The 27,070-nt window shown below is 43.8% G+C and overlaps 2 protein-coding genes across 3 annotated transcripts in view; both read right to left on the bottom strand.

Moving 5' to 3' along the window:
- Positions 1–36: 36 nt before the first annotated feature.
- Positions 37–2,447, bottom strand: cdk2ap2 (cyclin-dependent kinase 2 associated protein 2). Its single transcript, XM_012818884.3, has 5 exons — positions 1,922–2,447; positions 1,597–1,728; positions 1,117–1,205; positions 743–863; positions 37–373 (listed from the first exon to the last, which is right to left on the bottom strand). The coding sequence occupies exons 2-5, from the start codon at positions 1,649–1,651 to the stop codon at positions 306–308; spliced, it is 333 nt and encodes a 110-aa protein (XP_012674338.2). The 5' UTR covers positions 1,652–1,728; positions 1,922–2,447; the 3' UTR covers positions 37–305.
- A 15,748-nt stretch (positions 2,448–18,195) lies between these two features.
- si:dkey-117m1.4 overlaps positions 18,196–27,070 on the bottom strand; it is a 16,531-nt gene continuing 7,656 nt past the window's right edge. For both annotated transcript variants that reach the window (XM_012818880.3, XM_012818881.3), the window contains exons 2-9: positions 26,775–26,881; positions 26,267–26,357; positions 24,526–24,721; positions 23,934–24,002; positions 22,611–23,698; positions 21,532–22,355; positions 20,666–20,869; positions 18,196–20,105 (exon numbers count right to left, since the gene is read on the bottom strand). In XM_012818880.3, the coding sequence (XP_012674334.1) occupies positions 19,849–20,105; positions 20,666–20,869; positions 21,532–22,355; positions 22,611–23,698; positions 23,934–24,002; positions 24,526–24,721; positions 26,267–26,357; positions 26,775–26,881 (2,836 nt within the window). In that variant the 3' untranslated portion in view covers positions 18,196–19,848. The remainder of the gene's footprint in view (positions 20,106–20,665; positions 20,870–21,531; positions 22,356–22,610; positions 23,699–23,933; positions 24,003–24,525; positions 24,722–26,266; positions 26,358–26,774; positions 26,882–27,070) is intronic.

Raw genomic sequence — 27,070 nt, forward strand, 5'->3', positions numbered from 1 at the left:
AGTCATTGCTCTAACAATGAAACAAGCAAGTACACATTTTTCTATTAATGATTCACTTTATTCTTGATACAAGTACTGAAACTGCAAAAATCAGGATTACAAAATTGCCACGCTAACAGCATTGGCTCTATCTGAAAACTGGGGGAAAGGCTTGGAGGAATTCTTTTGAAGAGGGATGGGGAGCACTGTGTGTATGTGTGTGTGTGTGTGTGTGAGTGAGAGAGAGAGGAAGGAGAGGAGGTGTGAGTGAAAGGGCTCAGAGGAGGAAGTGATGGTAGAGAAAAGAAATGACGGTGAGGGGGAGGTTATGTGCGAGCACTTCTCTCAGTCTCAGCCAGACATTCCCTTACTAGAGCACGTGCATGGATGATACCTACACAGAATAGGAAAGATGCATTCCCATTAGCAGCATTTCAATACAAATGTTATTAACTGTCCACCACATGCTGCACAATCTCCTTATGCAATAATCCTCATTCATAAACCCTACCAAAACAGCAGCCTTCGAGAATACATAATTAAGTCATTAATCCATCTGTTCTATTTGACTCTAAGACCTAATTCCTCCTTGTTTGTTAACACATGGTTGGATTCTGACTGTGTGGTGCTTGCTTTTTAAGTGCTGTGGATGTTGTTAAGTATAATATAGACACAGTCTTCACAGCTCAGCTACACACAGAGAGGATGAGAATAGGTAGCAGGTAACATGTGGTAAACACACAAAGCCATCAGATCATGTTACCTCTCTTAAGTCTCTCCATGGCACTCTTACTGCCGGCATAAGTGGGCCGGATCTCACGGCCCATCTCCTCAATGACAGACAGCAACTCGCTGTAGGTGGAACCCTGAGATACTTTCACAGGCTGTGAGGGAACAAGGTACGTAAACCATATAAGTAGACTAACTGGACAAGTAGAAGTAGGATAATAAATACTTCAAAATTACTTCAACTGGTAATTACAGAAGAACTACACAAGAGTGTGTTACATTTCCATTTGATAAGACTTCTCCCAAAGAAAAATACATAAAAGCATGCAAGCTACAATTAAAAAATACAATAGGAAAATGAATGCTCTCCTTACAACTGAAGCTGCAGAAGAGCTGGAAGAAATGTACCTGTACAAAGCCCATGGACGGTGGACCAAATTCACTGAAAGTTGGCCTAAAGTTGGAAGAGGGAAGGGAGGGGGATGGAACACTGGAGCCTGAGGAAATACAGATTTACATTCCTGTTATGACAACCCACTAGATAGGTGGGGTTTTCTAAACACAAGATAATATTCGCACACATCGTGTTGTAGATGCAATTAATCAAACTTAAGTGTTTTTGAAGATAGAGATGGAGGATGGGTCTCTTGCAGCTAGACAACTCTAGATTGGTCTGCGTCTTAGCTGAGCCTACACCACCAGCGAGTGATTTTCAAGTATAGACCGGGGCAGACGACAAGCGTCTACCCTTGCACTACACCTCCATCTTTCTGACCTCTTTTCACTGCTGTTCTTTCGTGGCTATGAGCCACTAACCTAAACAAAAAGAAAAGGAAAAATACTAGTCCACACAGGAAAGTTTTCCTTGGGAAAATGAAAACACTTCACCTGGTGGCGTGTGGTTTGATCCGGTAGGGGCGGGTGCAATCGGCTTGTAGCTCATCTTCAGTTCGCTTAGATAATAATCACCGTTTCCGTCCGTGGTGTATTTCTATTTAACTGCAAAGCCCCGAAGCAATTCTGAAAAGTGGGGTAGAATATCAGTGTAAGTATTTCGTTCACAGGCAATGTGGTCCTAAAGAGTTTATAAGATGCTTTGGCTCTTTTTAGTGATATCTATCTCAATGTAGATACAGCTATCTAAGAGAAAACCCTTTTATGAGCTATATCCGGAGGTGACCAGTAAAGATTTCTGCACAGGCAAACCTCTTACCAGCTTGCAATGACGTTGCTCCTCAACCAGGTAGGCGATGTAAGCTTGCTAGATAGCTAGCAACAATTCCGTAGAAATTTACTAGTGATCAGACTTTGCGAAGTTGCCTCACACGTCTTAGGGTAAGATTTTCCCTTTCGCAAAACAGAACTTTTCACCCTAACTCCTTTCCACTGTGTGAGGATTTCTTTAAGGAAAGTTATTTCGAAAATGTGTATTTTAGAGACAGTTCCATTCAAGCTATTTAACAGCTAACAGGTTAGCCTGTTATTATGCCGACAACTAACAGCCAGTCGATACCGGTATGCGACTATCGTTTTTGTTTCAATTTACATAGTTCTTAGTTTACATTTATTTAGAAACCGATTAAATGATGTTTAATGAGGCGAATACGAAAACCATCTATCTCAGGAAGTATTGTAAATGTTTCTTTTTGTCGGACCGTCTGCCCTATGCTGTCGGCAGAGGAGCTGCTTCCTTTTCCCATGACGCTTTGCGCCCTGTCAGAGGCGTGGCTCAACCACTGATCTAATCAGAGAGGGTTACAAATCTGCAATCAATGACTGTAAAAAAAAAAAAAAAAAACTTTTGTATTTTGTACATAGTGTGTTTGATAGAAATATATCAGTTGTACCAACAAAGTGATAAACAATGTTATTCCAGTTGTCTAAAATAACTTTACACATTAAAATGAAGCAGACAAAGACTATTTTAAAAATGGGATGGGAGAGACTTAATGTAGGCTATTGTTAGGATCTAATGTCTATTGTATCTTAATATTTTTTAACACTCGTCATGACTTCAGAAATAGCTGTGGACTTCAGGAGACACCCCTCAGAACAGCTACCCCCTTACAATATCCAACAACCCTGTGCAAACCATGAAAACCTTAAAGTTTCTTGAAGTTGGGATCCATCATTTCAAAACCTCAAGTTGACCTCAACACCATCATCAAAAATACTTCCTGTGGTAGAGGTAGTTTGCTTCGCCACAGGAGCTGTTAATACAGTTCTACCGTGCAGTCATGAAGTGTGTTGTGTACATCAATAACAGTTTAATTTGGTGCATCCGTGCATCTAGGACATGCATACCTGAAGGGAAATCATTACAGACTCCTCACACCCTGGGCACAATCTGTTACAGCTTCTCCCCACTAGCGGGTGCTGAAGAGCTCCATATGCAAAAACTACCAACAGCACAGTTTCCACACTTAAAATCATCAGCAGCTGAACAGTGATGTCTGCTATGGCATAGTTTATCTATTTGCAGACTTATTACACCTTGCTTATTTTCCTGTAGGGTACATACTTTGCAATACGACACCACCTTTACATTCCCATGCAAATGTGTGCTGTGTGCTTTACAAAATAAACTGCTTGCAGCCAAACGACACAACGCTCACAATTGGTCTTTGAAAAAAAAAAAACAGTGATGCTACAATGTTGTATGTTGCCAATAAAGCTAATTCTGGTTCCTACATATTTACAACCAACAATGCTTATTGTTTTCTTACCGTTAGGTGCACAGCTTTCAGTCCTCAGTACTGTAGCGTGCTGGGGTGGTGAAAGACTGTGGGTGGTTCTGTTCATGAATAACATGGTTTATGCCTCCCTTTGGTGTCTGGTACTAGTGTGTGGGACCGTTATCATTTTGTCTGTGTGTTGTACCATTCAAGTCCAGTTTTAGTTCCCTCTGTTAGTTTGATGTATCTGTCCACAGTCATTGTAATCATCACTGTCAAGTATACCCTGCCTCCTGTTCCCCCAATTCTGTATGTGTGAATGAGTTCTCCTGCATGTGTTCATGTGTGTTAGCTGTTGCTGAATAAATGGCATACTCCTGGGGTCATGGATGGTGTATGGGGCACAGGAGCTGCCTTGAGAAGTGAGATGTCAGTTTTGCTGCGCATTCTTCCACGTGAGCTTGCCACATTGGTGTCAGAAGTGAGATAGAACGCTGTGCCGAAGAATGAAGAGAGAGATCCAGGAACTGGAGTGGGCCATTGAGCAGACCCGCTGTTGCTGGGAAGGCCTGGCCCAGCGGAAGACGGATCCCGCTAGAGATGGAGGTTCCTGGCCTGTCCTGATTGCTGCAGAGCACAGCGTTGTAGGTGCTCCTCAACCTGGGCCCAGCAGAGCAGCGGGACCTTCAGGCCCTGACCAAGGCACTGAAGAAGCAATCCACCGCCAAGAAGCTAGCATGTTCACCTCGCCATGCCCCGATCCCTCAGCAAGGCACTCCACAAAGCCCAATGGTCAATTTTTGTTTGACAGTTTTATCATTTATTCCTCGCATTATTCCAAAGATTTTTGAATACTGACCTTAAGTCCTCTGTTTATTCATAGAATTAGAAACTTAAGTGTGGTTTATGCCCTTGGGTTTGGCATGTAATTCTCAAAGTTCCAAATGACCTGCCTGCAATGTCAATCGAATTAATAAAGAATATATATACAGTACCAGTCAAAAGTTTGGACACACCTTCTCATTCAATGGTTTTTCTTTATTTTGTATTTTTTCTACATTGTAGATTAATATTGAAGACACCCAAACTATGAAGGAACACATATGGAATTATGTGGTAAACTAAAAAATGCTCAACAAACCAGAATTTTTTTAATATTTTATATTCTTAGATCTTTTTAGAAGTAGCCACCTTTTGCTTTGATGACAGCTTTGCACACTCTTGGCATTCTTTCAATCAGCTTCATGAGGTAGTCACCTGGAATGGTTTTCCAACAGTCTTGAAGGAGTTCCCAGAGGTGCTGAGCACTTGTTGGCTGCTTTGCCTTCACTCTGTGGTCCAACTCATCCCAGAACATCTCAATTGGGTTCAGCTTGGGTGATTGTGGAGGCCAGGTCATCTGACGCAGCACTCCATCACTCTCCTTCTTGGTCAAATAGCCCTTACATAGCCTGGAGGTGTGTTTGGGGTCATTGTCCTTTTGAAATACAAATGCTGGTCCCACTAAGCGCAAACCAGATGGGATGGCATGTCGCTGCAGAATGCTGTGGTAGCCATGCTGGTTTAGTGTGCCTTGAATTTTGAATAAATCACAAAACAGTGTCACCAGCAAAGCACCCCCACACCATCACACCTCCTCCTCCATGCTTCACAGTGGGAAACACACATGTAGAAACCATCCACTCACCTCTTCTGCGTCTTACAAAGACACGGCAGTTGGAACCAAAAATCTCAAATTTTGACTCATCAGACCAAAGTAGATTTCCACTGGTTTAATGTCCATTCCATGTGTTTCTTGGCCCAAGCAAGTCTCTTCTTCTTGTTGTTCTTTCTCAGTAGTGGCTTCTTTGCAGCAATTCCACCATGAAGACCTGATTCACGCAGTCTCCTCTGAACAGTTGATGTTGAGATGTTGAGATTGAACTCTGCAAAGCATTTATGTGGGCTCTAATCGGAGGTGCTGTTAATTGGCGGTTTCTGAGGCTGGTAACTCTAATGAACTTATCCTCTGCAGCAGAGTTAACTCTTGGTCTTCCTGTCCTGGGGCGGTCCTCATGAGAGCCAGTTTCATCATAGCGTTTGATGGTTTTCGCGACTGCAGTTGAGGATACATTCAAAGTTCTTGAAATATTCCGGATTGACTGACCTTAAAGTAATGATGGACTGTCGTTTCTCTTTACTTAGTTGAGTGGTTCTTGCCATAATATGGATTAGAACTGTAGTCGAATAGGCCTATTCACTGTAAAGAACTGTGCACAAACCCTGCCTCTGCACAACACAGCTGATGGTCTCAAACACATTAAGAAGGCAAGAAATTCCACAAATTAACTGTTGACAAGGCACACCTGTTAATTAAAAACCATTCCAGGTGACTACCTCGTGAAGCTGCTTGAAAGAATGCCAAGTGTGCAAAATTGTCATCAAAGCAAAAGGTGGCTACTTTGAAGAATCTAAAATATAAAACATATTCTGGTTTATTTAACACTTTTTTTGTTTACCACATAACTCCATATGTGTTCCTTCATAGTTTTGATGTCTTCAATATTAATCTGCAATGTAGAAAAAAATGTAAATAAAGAAAAACCATTGAATGAGGAGGTGTGTCCAAACTTTTGACTGGTACTGTATATTTCTTTCTGTTGTACCTGGCGCAGGGATGTAGACAGGGGGCTCTTGAAAACAATGCCCTAGGTTTTCTAAATATCTAGACAATTATGATAGTAGGCATTTAATACAGTCTTTTTTGTCATTTAGATTTTATAAATTCATATTTTCTTCCAATTACCATTGCTGCCTAATGAACCATAGGTGGTATATTATTACAGTGTAACATCATATCAGTAAATGAAGACTGCATAGACGTGAACCTACGTGGGTAAATCTGACCCTCTCTTTCCATTTTCAGTTCCTGAGACATTCACCTTGTCTAGTCCTGATGGTCCACTGTCTGTCTGGATGGGGTCCTCGATCATCCTGTCTTGTTCACTCACCCCTGCTTTCACTGAATCAGTAGAGGTGCGCTGGCACCACCCTGTCGAGTACAAAACTCCAGTTCTGCTTTACTAGAAGCAGCAGATCCAGATCCTTCAGTACGGGGACAGAGATCCAGATCCTTCAGTACGGGGACAGAGTGTCAGATCCCTCAGTAGGGGAGCTGGAGAAGGGAAACATGTGAATTAAACTGGAAAACATCACACTGGCAGACTGGAGAGTTTGTCTGTTTTGTTGACGGAAAGAATTGGTATGAGTAGGCCAGTGTTCACTTAATTTTGAAAGGTGGGAAAACAATAACAATAAATATTCATGTTGCTATATTATTAATAATAATTCACTATTACATTCTTGATGACACCAAAACAAACTTTAATTGATTTTAAATTGTAAATTCGCCCTCTCTGTCACCTCCATTCACCCCCATCAGTGATGGGCACCCCTCCGGTCCTTTCAGTCACTGATGGAGGCAATGGACAGGTGAATGTTGCTTGTGTATCAGATGGTTGGTCTCCACAGCTCACACACACATGGAGAGTCAGAGCTATTAGAGTGCAGCCGGTGAGCCGTATAACACAGTAGTAGCTACATTGCAATACAGTGCTCACCTAATTACGAACATGCATTATGCTGTGGTAAATAATTGATAAGGTTAGTTAGACAAACTGCCCATTTGGATTGGCAAAACCTTTGTTTATTTGAATCTACACTACACAGGAAGCATTCCACCGTTTTTCAGCCAAGTATTCCGCAAATATAGACAGTGTACCAGACAGAGTACGGTTAACTGTGATCGTCAGGTTTGGGCAGCAGTTTAAATAATCCCAATTTTCTCCGTCGCTGATATTTTTCTCAAATGCACGATCATGATCTCAAAACAGCAGTTGGGAGAGACCTGGAGTAGTTGGCAAAAGAAAAGTGGTCCAAAATTCCAGTAAAGAGTTGTAAGACACTCATTCATGGTCACAGGAAGCGATTGATTCTAGTAATTTTTTTCCAAAGGGTGTGCTACCACATATGAGGGTGTCAATAATTTTGTCCAATCCATTTTTGGAGTTTTGTGTTTTGTGTTGCATTTTTTCTCAGATTTTTTTGTTTTGTTCCAATGTAAACAAAATAAATAAACATGTGAATACCAAAGCATTTGTCATTCCAACAATTTTCTGGGAGAAGTGGTGCATTATCTGACAGGTGCAGGGGTGCCAATATTTTTGTCCCTGACTGTATACAGTGCTGCTTGAAAGTATGTGAACCCCTTGAGCAGTTTAAAGTTTTCTGTTGTTTTACCATGATTTTTCTATTTTATCATCACCAGTTTACCATATATGAAATGTCATGTTTATGTTTATCAATTGCATGTACTTGTTTAGAGGGAATTGTGTGAGTAGCCAAAAAACTACATGAAACATGGAATTAGTGTATGTGCAAAAGTAAGTGAACCCCCAGCTGCATTGGTGAAGTCAAGTAGGTAAGGTGCCGTTCACACGTACGCGTGGAATGCATTGATCCGTCAAGGTTGACGGACCCCTATTCACTTTGAATGGGGTGACGTCATCCTTTGCCGAACTGAAATGTGGCTCCGTTGGGTTCCGTTGCATTGCATTTCATTTCATGCGTTGCTTGCGGCAGGAGTTGAAAAATGTTCAACTTTTCGAGAGGCAACGCATGCGTCAGCCAATCAAATTACCTTTCATGCATAACTGACAGCACAGGCGCTAGCCAATCAGATTGCGTTTATGCTCACGTCTAAAGAGCGGGAAGCTAAAAAAAAAAAGATGGCGGACCAAACTCCGTAGATGGTCGTATTTGTACCTAAAAGTTGTTTGTTGGACTTTTTTTTGCTTAGATTTTTTTTAAGTTACCGAGAAATAGACACTGTACAATGTAAAAAACACTTTATTGAAAAATACGTCTGATAGGATTTGCGGGGTGTCTGAGCCACCTATCTAACTGTGCAAACCCATGACACCGTTACGAGCAATGCGATATTCTAAATCCCATACATTTCAAAGGGAGCCAATCCATTGTGACGTAGACCACCGTTTTGGGCGACCAATCAGATTGTTTGGTGTCGTTGTTTAGTCCAGTCTATTATGCTATTTCCACACGCTACACCACGCCCACTCAAAGCGATGGAAGAGTATCGCGTCGCTGTCATGGGTTTGCACCGTAATGTTAGCATGCTACTACTCACAAGGTAAACAGCTTGCTAGTGGCGTGATTGGTTTGTTGACCTGTCAATCTCACTATAACGTCTCTGGTATCAACACAACCCCATGCGCCAGACTCCTCCTCCGCCATCCGTTGGATCAACGCATTCCAGCGCGTACGTGTGAAGGCACTGTAACAGATTCGGTGAAACACATTTGGGTGCTTAATAAGTCAATTAAGCAAACCAATCAAATGAGACATCCTTAGGAAAAGGGTTGGGCAACACAGATTCAAAGAGAGAGGAAACCTACCAAACTACTGTAGTGCCAAGGTGTACCCACACAGATCAACAATGCCGAGAGGAAAGGAGATATCCGAGGACATCAGGAAGAAGGTACTGACAGCCCATCAGTCTGGGGAAAGCTATAAGAACATCTCCAAAAGATTCCAGCTCCATCCATCCACTGTGAGACAAATAATTTACAAATGGAGGGCATTCAACATGACCGCAACTCTGCCAAGAAGTGGACGCCCATCAAGACCATCACCAAGAAGCACCAGAAGAATAATAAATTAGGTAAAAGCCAAAAAGTCTTTGGTGTTGGTTTTGTATGAATACCTTATATATAAATGTTATTAAAAAATATCTATTTTGATATATTTTCATATATCTATGCTCAGGACAGCACTACTGAGAGGTGAGGGTATCAGAAACACACTCTGTCAAGCAGTCTTGGTTTGTAGGGCTTTGCAGGAACACACTGACAGAACGTCGGGAAGTGCCTCAAGCTCCTCAGGATGGCTGCCTGCTTCTCTGTTATCACAAAGATTTGGGTCTCTTTGCTAACACTAATGGATTATTACAGACAGTTGCGAAACTAATGAAGAGCTTGTGAATTTATTCAGAAAATAGTTTAAGTATATTTTTTGTAAAAAGGTGTTGCTTAATAAAGCATATTTCTAAGAATCCCAAATTAACGGATATCTGTATTAACCTATACACAGGGACAGATTGATCTAGACACAGAACAAATCATACATGTTGTGGTTCACAATGGAAATAAGAGAAGATAGAAAAAGAAAGAGAAATAGAAAAAAAAAAAAATTGTGTAGCCATTGGTTTATCTATCTGGTATTTATAAAACATTTATAAAATTGTATTGGCCAAGCTGAGAAATCCTTGGGCTATATAACAAATTGAAATGATTACATAATATCTTTTGTACATTGTAAATGTAATTTTTATATTATATGGTATGTTTCTGAAGCCTCTTCTGTTGGGATTCAGATTATCCACGTTTAAATTGTGATGAATGGTTTTTCATTACAAACATTTATATAATTATATTGATATAATTGTTTTATTATTTTTAAAGCAATTGAACCTTTTTGCCAAATCATGGGTTAAAGCTATACATAGCTATTTGTGCTTCAGTTGTATTCTGATCAATGTAAAGTGTCAAGGCCAACAGCTAATTTTATCTCCGTTGTGTTTCATTGGAGCATTACAGTTTGGGATTAAACTGGACTTTAAGGTCAGGACTCAGAAATAAAGGTAAACAGATTGTATTGATGGCCATGGAACGGGAAAACGAGGAAACAAACAGTGGGGGGGGGGGGGGGACAAACGAAAACAGGGATAACAGTCAGTGTGTTTACATGATGGTATAATTCGAATCTTTGCTTAGTCGGACTATGCTTTCTTTCGAGGGTAGGTGCTATTATCCCAATATACATGGCAGTGAATAAATCGAATCATTGGCCGAAAGCATGTCATATCCGATACGATAGGTGGCGCTGTTTTCATTACAACTAGTGGTGATACAGCCCTTTCCGCTTGACCTCTTCACCACTACCAATAACAACAACAGTTGATTGAGCATGAATCGCGTCTGTTCATCGGTCCAGAAATGCGTGTTGCCTCTTGGGTTGTTTGTTTGTTTGTTTCTGCCGGGCCGATGTGTTTATAAGTTACATTATTCAAAGGTGAAAGATAAAAGGCGAGAGAAACGCACGCACATTCACACACGCGCGCAAATAATGGGTTACAGCCTAAACGCATTGCCCTTCTGCCAGTTGCATCAAATTGTTTTAGTACTTCTTCGCTGTCGATTTCCAAATCTGTGTGAATATTCATGAGAGCAAGTCCAGTCAGTCTTTTCGTAGATAGATACAAGACCTTCAGGACGCAAGGACGTTTGGGTAGAAATTTGCCGAACTTTCCAGGGCTTGATAAAGTTCACTGCGTAACTCATTTAGCTGTTTCCAGCTCTGTATCTGCATCGTCAACGCTGGGCATTAGTTGTCTGTACTCCGATTTTATAGTTTCCCCATTGTAATAAATATGCGTTCATGATATATTTTTTTTTCTTCTCGCGTAGCAGAAGGTACGCACAGTGCGTACGGCTGCATGCGCCACTGGAACTCTGTGCAATTAATACAATACATAATAGGCTAATTGATACAATATCTCCTCGTTTGAGTGTGGTTGTTTGAGTGCAATGGGAGTGTATGATCGATGTTGTCTATAAAGGTATTTGGGTAAAGGTATTTACGGGAAAATATCTCGATCCACCTGTCACGTCTCTGTCTTTAGAGGGCAGCGCCAAATAACCGAACAAAACTCAACTCACGCTTGCCTCACGGGCACAATACCAAATTTCATCATATTTGATAAAATGAAGGACAAATTAGTTGTGAATAGTATCACCGAGTTTGACAGGTATTGGTCAGGTAATAGCTGAGTGACAGCTGATTTGCTTTCTGATTTGACAGTACTTATTCGTGTTTTTTTTCAGCGCCAGATAACTGAACACAACTAAACTCACGCGTGCCTCGCGGGCACAATACCAAATTTCATCATATTTGATAAAATGAAGGACAAATTAGTTGTGAATAGTATCACCGAGTTTGACAGGTATTGGTCAGGGGAGACGGCCCAGTGTTCCGAAAGCCCGATATTCCGAAATCTCAATATTCCGAAAAATAGTCCCCCTGGCGAAATTTAGAAATATTTTAAGTGGCACAAAACACTCATAGCATTTCGTTTGCACAGCAGAGCGTAGACGCTCACCGGGCTATCACGCACATAACTTTTCCTAGGCAATATTTGTTAACTTAGCCTACTCTGGTTTTGAATATGGGGTAGGCTACCACTCATGCGAAGGAAATCACCGGCAGATTGTCGCAGGACATTACGCAGATCTTGTCAAGCACTGACAAAGCATGCATGCGTTGGCAATCATACAAATATTTTTGTATCATCGCGATGCAAATGCATGTGTGTATAATAATATTCTAATATACTAAGGTGCTTACATGAAACGGATAATGCGATTTCAGTCCGACTAAGGCAGTTATTCGAATCCATGTAACCACGGTCACTCAGAGGATATTTAGTAAATGTTTCTCAGTCGGATCGTAGTCGGACCGCACATAGTCGGACAAAGGTGTTTACATGAAACGGATAATTCGATTTCAGTCCGACTAAGCCAGTTATTCGAATCCATGTAACCACGGTCCTTGTCTCCATTCGTTTTCCAGTATTCAGCATTTTGGGTTGATTAGAACTCCTTTTTGGTTGAGTGTGTTTACATGATGGTATAATTCGAATCTTTGCTTAGTCGGACTATGCTTTCTTTGAGGGCAAGTGCTATTATCCCAATATACATAGTCGAACTATCAACTGGATCGGATCGAGTTATCCAGGGGTGTTAGTCCGACTATGTGCGGTCCGACTACGATCCGACTAAGGTGCTTACATGAAACGGATAATGCGATTTCAGTCCGACTAAGGCAGTTATTCGAATCCATGTAACCACGCTGACTAACACCCCTGGATAACTCGATCCGATCCAGTTGATAGTTCGACTATTGCGGCATGTAACGGTGAATTGGATAAGGAACTGGACTTTGCGTCTTTGCGCATGCTCCCCCTCTCCCTGCCAGGTCGTGACCCGGAAGACGAAAGAGTGATAAGTTGTCTCAACTGTTCATACTAATGACACGGTTTTTTATGAATATCCTGCAGACGCACGGGAGCTCGGAAGAAAAACACGAAGGAAGCACAAAAACCTGGAAGTCGAGACTGAAGTCACAAGAATCGCTGTCGTGAACTGGTGGAGTCGGATTTCACGTCCTAAAACCAACGAGGCCAGACAGCAGAGTGAGGAGTTTATATCGTGAGCGTGACGCCTGCGATCGATGTTCGTGTGATTGTGAACGTGACTGAGGCAGGTGCAAGCAATCAGGGGATTGGGAAGGCGATAGAGGCAGGTGAAGGCAATCAGGGGATTGCGAAGGGGATTGAGGCAGGTGTGCGAGTCAGGAGTGCAGAGTCAGGAGGGGGCGTGGCAGGAGCAGGGCTCAGCGCAGACGTGACAACTACACAGTGTTTAGATATTGCTTTTCTAGATTAAGGAAAGGCTGCTATAGAAACAGTAAAATGTTTTTTAGAGTATGCCTGTAGTAATGTCTGTCTAGAACTACTCTGGATGACTGCACAAGGAGAGTGTAATGAGGAAGAAGGTAAAGGTGGAGAGAGAAAGTGCATGAGAGAGGGAGAAAGTAAAGAAATACAAAACAATTAACCCAAAGTTCAGTTTCATTCTGTTGTTTTTCACACCCAAGGCTGAGTAATAATCACTGGATTTATTCTGTTGCCATGGTAGAGAAATTCCTATTTCTGCATACATAATTACACAGTATACACAAATACCGAATTTGACAGTCTACTGGTCTAAGAAAATTAGTAGAAATCACTGTAATATTGATTTAAAAAAACAAAAATGATCTTATAACCAGGGATTGTGGATTAATAATTTTAAGGCGGTAATAGATGTACCACATAGCAGTGGGTAATATGACTGCTGGATAAAGTTAGGGAATGAGCAAAGATAAAGTGAAACTAGGAAATAAAAACAGTTTTGGCAGAATAATATATTCATATACATATGTGTGTGGAATTTAACCCTATAAAGACTGACACATTCAATGTTAGCCAGAAAATTCTATTTTTTGTGTTTATTAGACCTTTTCATTAAATAAAAAGAAATACATAATGTAGTCATTTACATATATGATGTTTTTTTGATCATATTTGGGTTTTAGAAACAAAAACAGATGTTGCTCATTGCATATGGAACTTTTTTTTCAAACAGGAACCTTTTTACAACTTTTTTATTTTGCCTTGTCGTTGGCAAAACAAAAACAAACTTTCTGCTTATCACAGCACCCCTCAGTGGTCAAATGAGGCCACACAGGAAGGGGCCCTGAGTCCATATACCTGGTTTCGTATCAGAGAGTTACTGAGATATGAGCTTTCTGTCAACATCATGAATTGCAATGCAAAGACTGGAGGGAATTTCAGATAAATGACCTCAAATACTTACTGTATCATATTTCATACTTATATTTACCTTAAATTCCTGCTGTATCATATTTGATAAATCAATTTTCAGCAAGATTTTACTATGAAATAAAGTATGAAATATTTGATAATTATATGTTGCTTCAATACATTTAATTTTGTTAATGAAATATAAGTAACAATACAAATGTTATTCCTACAGTAACTTCTTCAAAATTGCCAAAGATTTCCCTGCAAAATACTTACATACAGTGCACAGATAATCCACCAGAGGGCAGAAGATACAGGTTTTTCAGGAAAGTATTGATCATGATGACGTAAACGTCCCAAAACCTCACATAGCAAATATGATACAACAAGCATTATAGGGCTAAGTTAAACAAACATGCCATACGTTGGGTAAACAGAAAAGGGTGCATTTACACTAATATTGGTAAAACTGATATGAGAAGGCTGACACCAATATGGACTGATAAATGCAAAGGACTCTAAAAGTGTCTGCTGTATTGGCAAAACCGATACAACATGTGGCCTCTAGTTCCAAGAATTGAAAAATACTCCGACCTTAATATGTAATGGTTAAGCTATATTTAGTTGTTCTGTGAAGACACAGTGAATAGTGGTTTTAAAGTAATGTGCAGTTACTCACCTATTCCACATTTTGACTCCCATATGTTTTAAACCCTACCAATTTTTTTTTACATTAAATGTTATTTACTGATATGGCACTAAATAGGAAAGATTTCATTTGGTTGAGCAAACCAAATGGAACTTTAGGAGATGCAAATGTAGCCAGGTATAAGCATACCTAATTTCCAGATTTTAGTTCACGTAAGCGGTTCCTGAGATCTTGAAATGTGTCCGTTGCAGCGCCCTCTATGGACAAAATGTAACTACATTTGTCGTACATCCAAAGAATGTTGGCAAGTATAAGCAAACCATATCTTAATCTTAAGAAGTTCCTGAGACATTAAAATTCATCAGTTGCAGCACTCCCATGGATGAAATTAATGAAATTTGGCGTTTGAGCATTTTTGTTTTCCTTTTTTCCATTTAATTGGACAGGATGGTGAAGAGAAACAGCAAATGTGTGGGAAAGATAGATTGCAAGTGGCATCAGGTAATAATTAGCAACTAAACTTGAACTACACTCCAATGAATGTATACATATATAAATAGCGTGTTGTCTCCAAAAAGTTGAGCAACCTCAGGTCTAGCACCCCTGACGGCGAGCCGCAGTACGATGTGTAACACTGTATCCCCCTGTGTGTTTCAGTGACGAAGTAGCCTATTTTCTATGTCATACTTTTTCTCGTCTAAACTGTCTTTCCATCTACAGTGTCTAATTCGAATAGTTAGTTTTCCCTATACTGATTTCTGCACGGGCAACGGTAAACAGTACTTAACCTTTTTTATTCCACTGAAGTCACTCAATGCTGTCTGGCTAGCCTGTTATGCTCTACTTGTCATACCAAAAGGAATACATATGCAACCCCCCAGAACACTTACATCCCCACATTCAAGAACATTGTCACCTGCCCCTGAACAATGCAGCAACTATCCCTGCAGTCGTTGCTGCAAGCTTAATGAAGATAGTCTGTCACTGGCCACGCCTTCAGTTCGGGACAAAGGGATGGGTCTACCACATTAGTAGGCATACCTGACTTCTTTTGTGACCAGGGGCGGGACTTGCCTTTCCTGCGATGGGTGCGAATTATCAGCAGTCAGCAGTGTGTGTTCTATTTACACACACACACACACCTTGTTGTCCCTGATAGTCTAGGCTACTAAGGAAAACCTGTTTGCACAACATAGGAGGCCATTTGTAGACTGCTGCTATCCTAATTAGGTTGATATTTGTGGTCATTGACTGCATTTTGTATGTAAGCATAGGGCCAAATATCCACAGTTTAGCTCAAATAGTCTACTGGTATGCTGGATGTGTTTAGTGTTTTGGGAAAGCGTACATAGTATTGAGACAAGAGTGAAAATGATTGGAAAAAACTGTAAGTGTTGCCTTGCAAAAGATAAGAAACATGTATGACATCTTGTACACATAAATATGTACCGGTACCGTACCGATTTGTATCGTTCTGTACCGGTACCGTACAGATCTGTACCGATCAGCACCGGTACCGTACTGTACAGTACCGGGGTGTACCAATCTGTACCGGTACCGATCTGTACTTGTCTCTACCGATTTGTACCGATCTGTACCGGTCTGAACCGATCTGTACCGATCTGTACCGGTCTGTACCGGTACCTTACTGATCTGTACCGGTCTGTTCCCATCTGTACTGTTCTGTATCGATCTGTACCGGTACCTTACTGATCTGTACCGGGGTGTACCCGTCTGTAGTGTCAGGTGCTCTGTGTCAACCACACTTTGGGTCAGTCCACAGGGAGAGGACAGTGAGGAGGAATGGAGGGGTCTACAGGGAGAGAGAGAGTAAGGTCTGATTCTTTCTGTTTCTTTTCATTGTTGAAGATGAGTAACACAATCACTGAAATGAAGACTTTGTGCAAATTTCCATTTATGGTTGGGCGCACCTTAAGAGGTAAGGAGGAAGGAATTACAACTTCTGCATATATGACAAGGAAAACTGGATACCACTGTAATTTGACAAAACTTGTATCGAAAGACCCTCAGTACTAGGGCAGGACATCTCTGATTGGGGAACTTAAGGAAGGGAATGTGTTCCTGAAACTGGAGAACTTCACCGTGGTTGACAGTAGGGAGTACTATACAACATGAAAATCAGTATGAAATTGGTATAAATTGTTATGGGTCATTGGTATGAAAAAGCGGCGACACATTTATTCTATTTCATACCCACTGTGCAGTTTGATAGATGTTTGAGTGAAACTGAAGATTCTGTAGGTTGAATTTTCTGAAAGATTCTGATTGTGAGGTATTATTTGGTGGCCTGTGTGGACTATGTGGACAACGGCCAGGTGGTACATTAACTACCCAACAAAAATCCTTTGCACTAAAATAATTTATAACTAACACCCAATACTGTGTTCTCATCTTCAGTAAACCTCTTTATGACTTCAAAACAGTGCCTCGTTCACTGACAGTGAAAAGAAAGACAGTGTCCTGTCCTCAACCAGCGAAAATATAATATACATGGACATGACAGACTCTCCCCTCATGTTTTGTGTATGGGAGTACTAGGCTCAGGACAGCACTACTGGGAGGTGGGTGTAAGGAAGGCTGCGGAGTATGTAGGGGTGTGCAGTGCCACAGCAGCAGAGAAGAAAACCAGAGTCCCTTTAACCCATGAGAACGGCTTTTGGGTTCTCCATTATGAAAAGGGGAACAGGACTGTTTGCCAACACAGCACCACCTCTTATTGTGCCCACAACAAAGCGGCTCAGCAGGCTAGGGGTGTATTTACACATTGACAGAACGGGCACTAACACTCACAACATTTTATAGTGTTGAAGAAGGATTGCCTTTGTGTTCCTTTAAATATTTCAAACAGCCAGGTGGACTGACACCTGTCATAAGTCCCAGACTAAGGGACAAACATCCTCTCACAATATGCTATTTGTGTTTGGAGTAGGTGATGATAAGCCACAGAGGCTTAATCACTCCTACACGAACCATTATCAGAGCTATGTGAATTTGTGATCATTGTACTGTACCTTATGAAGCATGAGCCATATTGTTCCTCATTACATTTAGCCGTTAACTGTTAACATGACAATTTTGGAAGTTAAGAGTATCTTCAAATGTAATGTCACCGTAGTCAAAGGTCTGTGCACTGGCGTTTTCTAATGGTCACCCTGAGCAAGAACCAGGTTTGTCTCACAGGGGAAGGGGGTATACTATACGAAGCATGACAGAGAGAAAACAACAAAGAGGCAAACAGAGGGGAAGGAGAGAGAGGCAATTCCTTAATGATAATAATTAAAGGTCCAGTGTGTAGTTTTTAGTGATATCTCGCGAGGAGGTTGCTGAATTGCAACCAGCTTAATACTTAATACTAAATACACATTTACAAGTGTGTGTGAGTACCTACAGTGACTGTCAAATGCCATAACAACGCAAAAAAGCCCTATCTCGAGCCAGTGTTATGGTTTGTCCGTTCTGGGCTACTGTGGAAACGTGGCGGTGCATAATGGTGGACTCCGTGGAAGAGGACCCCCTCCCGATGTAGACACAAGCGGCTCATTATAAACTAACGTAAACATCATAGAATTACCATCGTTGCATATTCCAGGCACAGTGATATGCAAAGATTTGAGAACGACTTGCAATCATGTATCTACCATTGAATAAATCAATATTTTCAATATGTTTGCATTGTATTTTATTCCTTGCACTTTTTAAGACAATATGAAACATGCTAGTATCTCTGAAGATGGGATCCCCCGCTATTTGATACTGATATTGATAATGCAACTCCAGAGTGCCATCTACTGTCCATCATTAATATTGCATTTCGACTTGATTATAGCGGACAAACTTTATGGATTTCTAAAAAATGAATTGAGTTTCTAGAATCCAAGTGCTGGAATGACTGGCTGGATTAACTCTTAAAGTGTGCAGCATCAGTGTTAAAGCTCCATCTAGTGGACACGTTAGGCCTGACAACTTCACATTTGCAAAAACAAAATCACTTTTATTACAGACCAGTAAAAAAGAAAACACCATTGAACACAAATAATCGAAGCGTATGTCTGTACAGTGTGTTTCATCCTTGTCGTCTTTTCATGTCTGTAGTATTTACAAAACTTTATGTACACGTACAGCTTAATGGAGAGATATTTCCATAAAAAACACAACCAGCTTAAATAGTAATAATTATGGTGATATAGCAATAATAATAATAATAATAGTATATCTATATATACAATGCAACTAGCAGAAGGACTGAAAACCGTGTATGGTAACAGAAGGCATGAACTGTAAAATTACTTCAAGTATCTGAGGCTGAGGTGTGTAGCTTGGGTTAAGTGTTCGATATGGGTGAAGTGATTGTGACCTTGTGATGACCTCATGGTCTTGAGGGCCCTTAGGGCTTAAAGTTCAGCAATATGTCCACTAGCACATCCATTTGTACACCACAGGGAGTAGCTGTCCACAAGAGTTATATATAAGCTACACTGGCCACTTGGAAAAAAAATATTACATAAAATGATAAGAACGCAAAGATCGATCTGCAGTATACATACACTTGGTGACACATAACATTTCTAAAGCCATGTGGCAAACCTTTGGTCTGCCCAGGCACTCCAAAGAAGAGTGAGTGATTGATAAGAAGTGTCTTTCTGTGGTTCATCTCAGAAGTGGTCAACATTCATCCTTTAGCTCCTTCTCCTCATCTCCATCCTTCATCTTCTCACGGCGGTTCATTGTGAAAAGAAAAAAAACGGTCAGCAGTTCACACCGAGAGTATGCCTGTGACTGAGTCCTTTGGTCTCTGCGTCAGAGGCATGTGTCAGACCAGATTCTCCCAGTTAACACTCCAAAATACCAGGAGCAGCACGACTTGAACAAACATCTACAACAAAGTCAAGAGAGCAGCTACTGCCTCCGTTAAATTCCTCTACGCAAGACTCAAAAAGCAACATATTAGGAGGTCTTTAGTAAAAACATGTAGCACAAAGCGTCACTTTTCTTTTCTTGTATCGTAACTGTCAGCATTCTGATTGGACACCAAGTCCAGAGCAGTCTCAGTGTAACTCTGAGACCCTAAAATACCATTTCATGTACCGTACAAGTACCAAAATGGAGGTGGAATCTTTGGCCACTTAAACTACCCATTATGTGGGGGGGAAAAGTGTTTTTTCAGACAGCCCATACAACTCTCTCCTCATCCATCTGTATGTTTCTCCTCCCTTGCTCTTTAGGATTTTCTTTCTTTCTTCCTTTCTTTCTCTCTCTCTCTCTCTCTCTCTCTCTCTCTCTCTCTCTCTCTCTCTCTCTCTATCCACCCCTCTCCCTCAACAGATAGGCAGGGGGTCAGAGCTGTTGCCCTCTCTCTGCCGGGTCTTCTTGAGCAGCTGGATGCGGTTGTGGCAGTAGAACTTGATGGCCCTCCAGTCCCGCCGGTTGCTGACCAGCAGGGGGCAGAGCTGCAGGCAGCGCTCGCAGTCGGCCTTGGCGGGCACGCGCAGCTCGGCGATGTTCCGCGTCAGGTGGGACTCCACGGCCGTCCGCTCTGCTTCTGACCAGGGTCGCTTCAGCACGCCGCGCTTCCCTGAGAGCGGAAGAGGAGGAGGAGTCAGGATGAGGGCTTCCACAAACATGACATACACACAAACTAAAAAAGAGGCATGTTCATGCTCACTGATGACTTATGCTCTTGATCATATACTGCATCGCTCATATACAAACATATACCCTTCTTCTCACCCACTCTCTCTCACACACACACACACACACACACACGAATGATTACGGCCACCCACAAGATACGCACAGTAAGAATCATCTCTTTCTCGTGTACATAAACACCCACTCCTTCTCTCTCCCTCTCTCCCTCACACATGCAGACACCCACATTTCAGTGGTACCAGACATATTTGTCTCTTTCCCCTCTTAATTTTCCCATCATAGAGCACAAGAACTGTCCTGAACCAACTTCCTCTCCAATTCCCACTCGCACATACTGTACACACACAAGCACACTGAATATGTACAAGAACACCTGTGCCCACAGAGGCACATCAAACACACAAATACACACCAGTGAAAACACACAAGAACAGCCGTATCTATAAAGAAACCCCAAACAGTCGAACACGAACAAATACACACCTGGTTTGGGCTGACCCGAGCCTCTCTTGCGACCGGGGGAGAACGGCGATGCTCCGTTCATCTTCTTAGGCCGCGGGGACTTGCCGTTGGCTGAGCCCTTCTTCATCATAATCATGGCTGCCGGGGTCACCGACACCATCTTCTCCTTCCCCTGCTCTCCATCCGACTCCTCTGAAAAGGAGTCCCCAGAGTTCCCTGACATCACTGTGCATGGAGAGAGAGAGAGAGAGAGAGAGCGAGAGAGAGAGAGAGAGAGAGAGAGAGAGATGAAAAAGTGGACAGATAAGGAGAGAAAGGGGGAGGGGAGATGGAAAGGAGTCAGAATGAAGGAGGAAAATGAGAGGTGTGGTTACTAATCGGACTCATTGGAAAATCACTCCTTAAATAAGTTACCCTGCATCTCTCATTAGAGGTAATTTGTTATTACACTGCACGTTAATTAGCACTGTTGGAGACTCATGACTAATCCTCTCTTCAGCTTTCTTAGTGTGTGTTTCCCTCCATTTCACACTCTTTTAGTGGCTCTGTTTATCCGCCTCACACCCTTTCTTTCATCTTGCATGGTCTTCCTCTTCAACCTTCACCCATCTAATCTCCCCTCCCAGCACATCTCTTCTCCTTCCTTCTCTCTCCACACCTCCTCCTATATCTTCTTTTCAACATTCATATTTGTATCTCCTGTCATGTTGCCCATATTCTTTCTCCACCACTCCCCCTTTCCTTCATTTGAACATAGACCTTCGATACTCGATCTCTCTCTACCTCTCCTTATTCCATCTCTGGCTCTCTCCCTCTCTCCCTCCTTCAGTGTCTTTCCCTCCACCTTTGACTTCCCATCCGTCTTCTTCTTTGCATGGGTGTCTTACCATCCAGCTCGAGGCAGATGTGGTGCAGGCTCATCCCTCTGAAGAGCACTCCGTCTCTCTCGCCGCACAGCACCACGCGCCCGATCAGCCCCATCAGGCCCGGGTCCTGGCCAATCCCGGCACAGCTTTGAGTCACGTGGTATTCCCTCTGCAGGAAGTTTTCCAGGCGCTGGACGGAGGTGCCCCTCTGTGCCTCCTCCTCGCCTTCGCTGAGCAGCAGCAGCTGCGTAAGGATGGCAACCTGCCGGCGCACGCGGGTCTGCGTGAGGGCGCGGGGGTTGCGCGTGCCGCTGGAGCGCGCCAGGCTGCGCAGCAGGTCTGTGCCCCGCAGCGGCGTGGCAGGCGAGTGGTACGGCCGGGCGAAGACGTACGGGTTGAGCGGGTCCACGCCGACGCCGGGCCGCGTCTGCAGGAGCATGTCCAGGCACGCCTCGGAGTGCGGCGGCAGGATGAGAGGCTGCACGCGGCCGCGCTTCCCCTGCACTCCTACACGCGGCAGGTGGGGCAGCACCAGGCGCTCGAAGGGCGACAGCGAGGCCTCCAGCGGGGTGAGGGCCGGCGGGGCACCCGGGGGCACCGGGATCGGGCACTGCGGGGTGATGCGGGCGTGGTACTCGGTTATGGTGAGCTTGGAGACCTCACACTCGCGCCGGCGGTTGTAGAGGATGAGCAGTGCCAGGCTGGAGTGGCACAGCAGGCGCCAGGCCTCGGCGGACTGTGGGGAGCGCGACAGAGAGATGAAGGCCGAGTGCTGCAGCCGACGCAGGTACAGCACCAGAGACGACAGCGACGAGAGCAGAGGCATGATGTGGGGCCGCCGAGAACTGCACCGAAGAAGAGAAGAGAGAAACACAAAAAGAGAGAGAGAAAGAAAGAAAGACAGAAACATTAAAACTTTTTTCCAGCTGCTTTGGTATAAGTTATAGTCTATGCAACATACTAAAGTATTAGCAGCACTGACAATTCAGCTCTGGTGTGACACAGATAATACACTCAAGACCTGACTTCTGTGATCTCTTTGTGTTTTCTAGACCGCCGAGGGGGTTTTACAGGCAGCACAAAAACAGGGAAATCCATACCTAATTATGTCCTTCTTATCATCAGCTCCACTGTCGTAGTCGCCCATGCAGTTGTCGTCATCCTCCTCGTCTGGAGTAATAGCTGGGGGTAGATGTGGATGAGAGACCTGCTGCTGCAGCTCCAGCACCTCTTTGTGCTCCATGTAGATGGGGGTGGGCACCTCCTCCTCTTTGGGCCTCCTCTCGGCTTCCTCCACCTCCTCCTCTCTCTCCTTTTTCACTTTACGCCCCACCTTCCTGGGCGGGTTCACCACCTGTGTGGGCGGGCTCCTCTTCAGCACAGACACAGGGACCCCACCCCTTCTGGGTGGCGTTGTAGCTATGGGGGCGGGGCTCTTACGGGGGCCTGGGGACAAGGCGGGGCTCCTCCTGGAGTTCGGAGAAGGGGCGTGTCTGGGCGGGGCTGACGGGAGCACCAAGGCAGCTGCTCCTCCCCCGGGGGCAGAGCCGTCTCTGAGGTGCAAGGAGGAGGAGGAGGAGGAGGAAGGCAGGGAGGCGTGGAGGTGTGGGGGGTGGGCTGACGGGTGTGGCTGTGTGTGGGCGCGCTCCAGGGCAGCCCTCACGTCCGGCTGGTGGGCGTGGTGCTTGTCCAAGTGGCGCTGCAGCGAGCGGAAGTGACGGCCGCAGTACACGCAGCACTGCTTGTAGGGCATGGGGATGCGCAGGTGCACGCCGCCGTGGCTGCTACTGGCGCCCACGGCCGGCGCCGGGCACTTGAAGAGCGGGCGCGTTGGGTGAGGATGCTGCGGCGGAGAGGATGGCAGCGAGCGAGGGATGGAGGAGGCAGAGGAAGAGCAGCCGGGAGGGTGGCCTGGGGGACGCTGCTGGGGGGGCTTCTTCTTGGCAGAGCCGGGGCAGATGGAGCCGGAGGCCAGGGCCAGGGAGGGGTGCCTGCGCTTCTTTTGCCGATGCTGGGCGCGACCCCTCTGGCCAGAACCATCAACGTCCTCCTCTTCCTCATCCTCCTCTTCCTCACAGTCAGAGTCACTGCCGTCAGAGTGGGACAGCGGGGACGAGGACGGAGAGAGGGACCAGGATGGTGTGATGTATTCAGAGACGGAGACGGGCACCTGCCCTGCTTCATCCTCCTGTGAGACAGAGAGAGAGAGAGAGAGAGAGAGAGAGAGAGAGAGAGAGAGAGAGAGACAGAGAGACAGAGAGAGAGAGAGAGAGAGACAGAGAGAGAGAGAGAAGAAAAGAAAGATAAAGTGAAATTGATTGAGTAATTCATAAACACAACACTGCAGTATTATTTTTGGTTTAAAAGAATCTGATATAAAACTGTGTTGGCACACACACGAGCCGGGTCAACAGGAGTCTTACCTTCTTGATACCATTTTCAGGGTCAGAGTTACACTCAAAACCGGCCGGAGGCACAGTGCCATGGAAACCCTGCGAAAAAGGCATGCATATTCATATTTAGTACATAATTATGACCGCCTCACCTGACGGTTACTGAGCTGTTACCATGGCCACAGATGCTCTTATGCACTGTAACCATCCCAGCCTCAGTCACTGTATATTCACAGAACATACATTATACTACTTGTGTTTAAGATGATGAATAAACAAATGAATCATTGAATAAATTAATTGATTGGTGCATATTTAAAAAAAAAAAAAACTGCTTAACACATCAGTAAATAACAATATCAAGAGTAATGTAAGAGAAACGTGTTATACTGTTGATCACAGTAATCAGAGCCTTATGGAGCCTGATTGTTATTAGCAGCATGCTGAGCTGAGATTGGAGGACGAGAGAGAGAAAGAGAGAGAAAGAAAGAGAGACAGACAGAGAGAGAGAGAGAGAGAGCGAGAGAGAAAGAGAGAGAGACAGAGAGAGAGAGAGAGAGAGAGCGCAGGGGAAAAATAAATCAGGCATGGTTACTATTGCCATGGTTACGGTGAGGCTCACCATTGCGTTCTCGCCCCATTCAGTCAGACTGTAGTCTACCGTTATCTCCTCTCCCTTAGTGATGTCGCGGATTGCTATGACGACCAGCCGCACTTGATTCCCACAATGCACCTCACGGATGCGGCAGTTTGGGGTGGGGGGGTAGAGAATGGGCCCCCGCGCACCGCTGTCCCCCTCCTCTCCCTGCTCAGACACACTGAGACACACAAGAGAGAAAGCTCAATGTATGCACATGCACACACACGCACACACACAAACACAGAAGAAGGCCAGGCAGTAGGCAAATACAAGTCACACAACACACACACACACACACACACACACATCACAAATACCACATCCACACACACAAGCACAAAGGGGGACACACAAACCATCAGCAATTCCACACGCACACACACCGAACACACACACGCACGCACACAAGTAATCAGCAAGCCCGCAACACACACAAAACTCTCACAGCTCAACACTGTCTCTCTCCCTCCATCTTTTCTTCACACACGGATCAACACACCATCCACACACACACACACACACACACACACACACACACACACACACTTTTTCGTTATCAGCAACAGACACACACACCATAAGTGGAGCACGCCCACACCCTCCATCACCAGAACACACACACACTCATCCAAATGATAAGTCGTGTACACATAGACACACACACACACACACACACACACACACACAGACACACAGCTAAGTCAGCAGGTCTTCCGCTTTTTCACACAAAAACCCACTCACACACACAGACTCAAGACACACACACACACACACCATCAGCTGAAAGATTCAGTCACACACTACTCACTGTCAGCAGTGCAGTGTCAAGCCCCCCCCTCCCCCGCCCCACACACACACACACACACACACACACACACACACACACACACACACACACACACACACAAACTTAAATGTATGAGCAATTGCACGCACACTGGGCATGGTCACTTACTAAACATGAGCAAACACACATTCACAAGCATGCACGCACACACACAACCATCATTAATTACTCACATAGACACACAGACACAAAAAGCGTTACCAGTAACAAACACACACCCACACCAAGACTATGATGACTCACATACACACACACACACACACACCTAAATTATGCCTACTCTCTTTCTCATAAACACACACCACCCAACCCATACTTATACATACACACACCAACATATTTCTGCTTATTTCTCTTACTGTTTTCCATGTAGACAGAAGCACATACTCTTTCTTATGTATAAACACGAACAAATGGTAGCAAAAATGCTATTGTAATTTCTCAAAGGGCAAAAGACAAACAGAAAAACTTTTCACTCTCAGTAGGTCTAAACATTACACATTTTGGAATCAAGAACACACACACAGACACACACGCAAACACACACATGCACACATAAAGCGTTTAACTACACACTGCAGCAAAATCACACCCACTCACACATACCATCAGCTGAACTACACACTGCAGTAAACACACACAGACACACACACACACACATTCCATCGGCCTTGCTATAATAAACATGTTGCAATAAACACAGGCAGTCACACACAGTCAGCATTCTCAAAAGTACCCCGGCTCCCAGACACACAAACACATGTTCAGCCCCCCACACACACACATCACCAAATACACAATCAAGCATACTAAGAAACACATCCAATCCCGCACAAACACAAACACACACAAAGACAGACACTTCAATTCCCTCACCAGAGCTGTGTAGAGTCTGCTATGTAGTATGGGCCTTCTGGAGCAGGGAGTTTGTGCCTGCCCCCCTCTCCCCCCTGGTACTGACCTTCACCTAAAACACACACATACACACTCATCATGTAAACATACTCAACATTCACACTCACACACATACACAAACCCTCATGCCTTAACACACACAGATCCAAACACACACACATGTTGGTCCTTTCACACCCCCCCCCCCCCCCCCCCCCCATATAACACATCATAGGCTTTCACTGTCATTTGTACTCACAGCCCATAGACACCAACATACCAAATACATGTACACTATACTCAGTCATGAACTACTTTACATGTCTTTTCCTGTCTAGCTGTGATGACTTGTACAGTAACACACAGGGACAAGGGCACATGAATGCCATCTAGTGTGACGTGCAAATCTAGCTCAATGTGACCTGAGCAGCGCTGTTTGACACACTTGCATGTTGCCTTTACCAAAGGTTCGGTTAGCAAAGGTCCTTACCTGGGCAATAGCTGTGCTCTGAGGTGCTTTCTTCGTCATCCTCTGTGGCAAAAACACGATCGCACACTTTCACTGGGGTCCCTTTCCGCTTCCTTCCACAGCCACGTCTGTACAAACACACACAAGCGAAAAAGAAAAAAGAAAAAGTCACAAAATCAGTTGGTTGACCAATTAAGCCAGCAGCACTCTATGTAAATCAAGATGAACACTGATCAATAATCTGATAATCATCTAACTGCATTCATAAAATCACAGGGCCTACTCCCTGCCCCCCATCCAATTCTCTGTATTAGCAT

Source organism: Clupea harengus, chromosome 22 (assembly GCF_900700415.2).
Source record: "Clupea harengus chromosome 22, Ch_v2.0.2, whole genome shotgun sequence".
In the NCBI taxonomy this organism is placed as follows: Eukaryota; Metazoa; Chordata; class Actinopteri; order Clupeiformes; family Clupeidae; genus Clupea; species Clupea harengus.

Excerpts from the sequence above, each read along its gene's own strand:
- cdk2ap2 (XM_012818884.3), bottom strand. The coding sequence starts at position 1,651 with ATGAGCTACAAGCCGATTGCACCCGCCCCTACCGGATCAAACCACACG. Across the intron at positions 864-1,116 it reads CGTCCATGGGCTTTGTACAG|CCTGTGAAAGTATCTCAGGG; the intron begins GTACATTTCTTC and ends GTTCCCTCACAG. Across the intron at positions 374-742 it reads CATGGAGAGACTTAAGAGAG|GTATCATCCATGCACGTGCT; the intron begins GTAACATGATCT and ends TATTCTGTGTAG.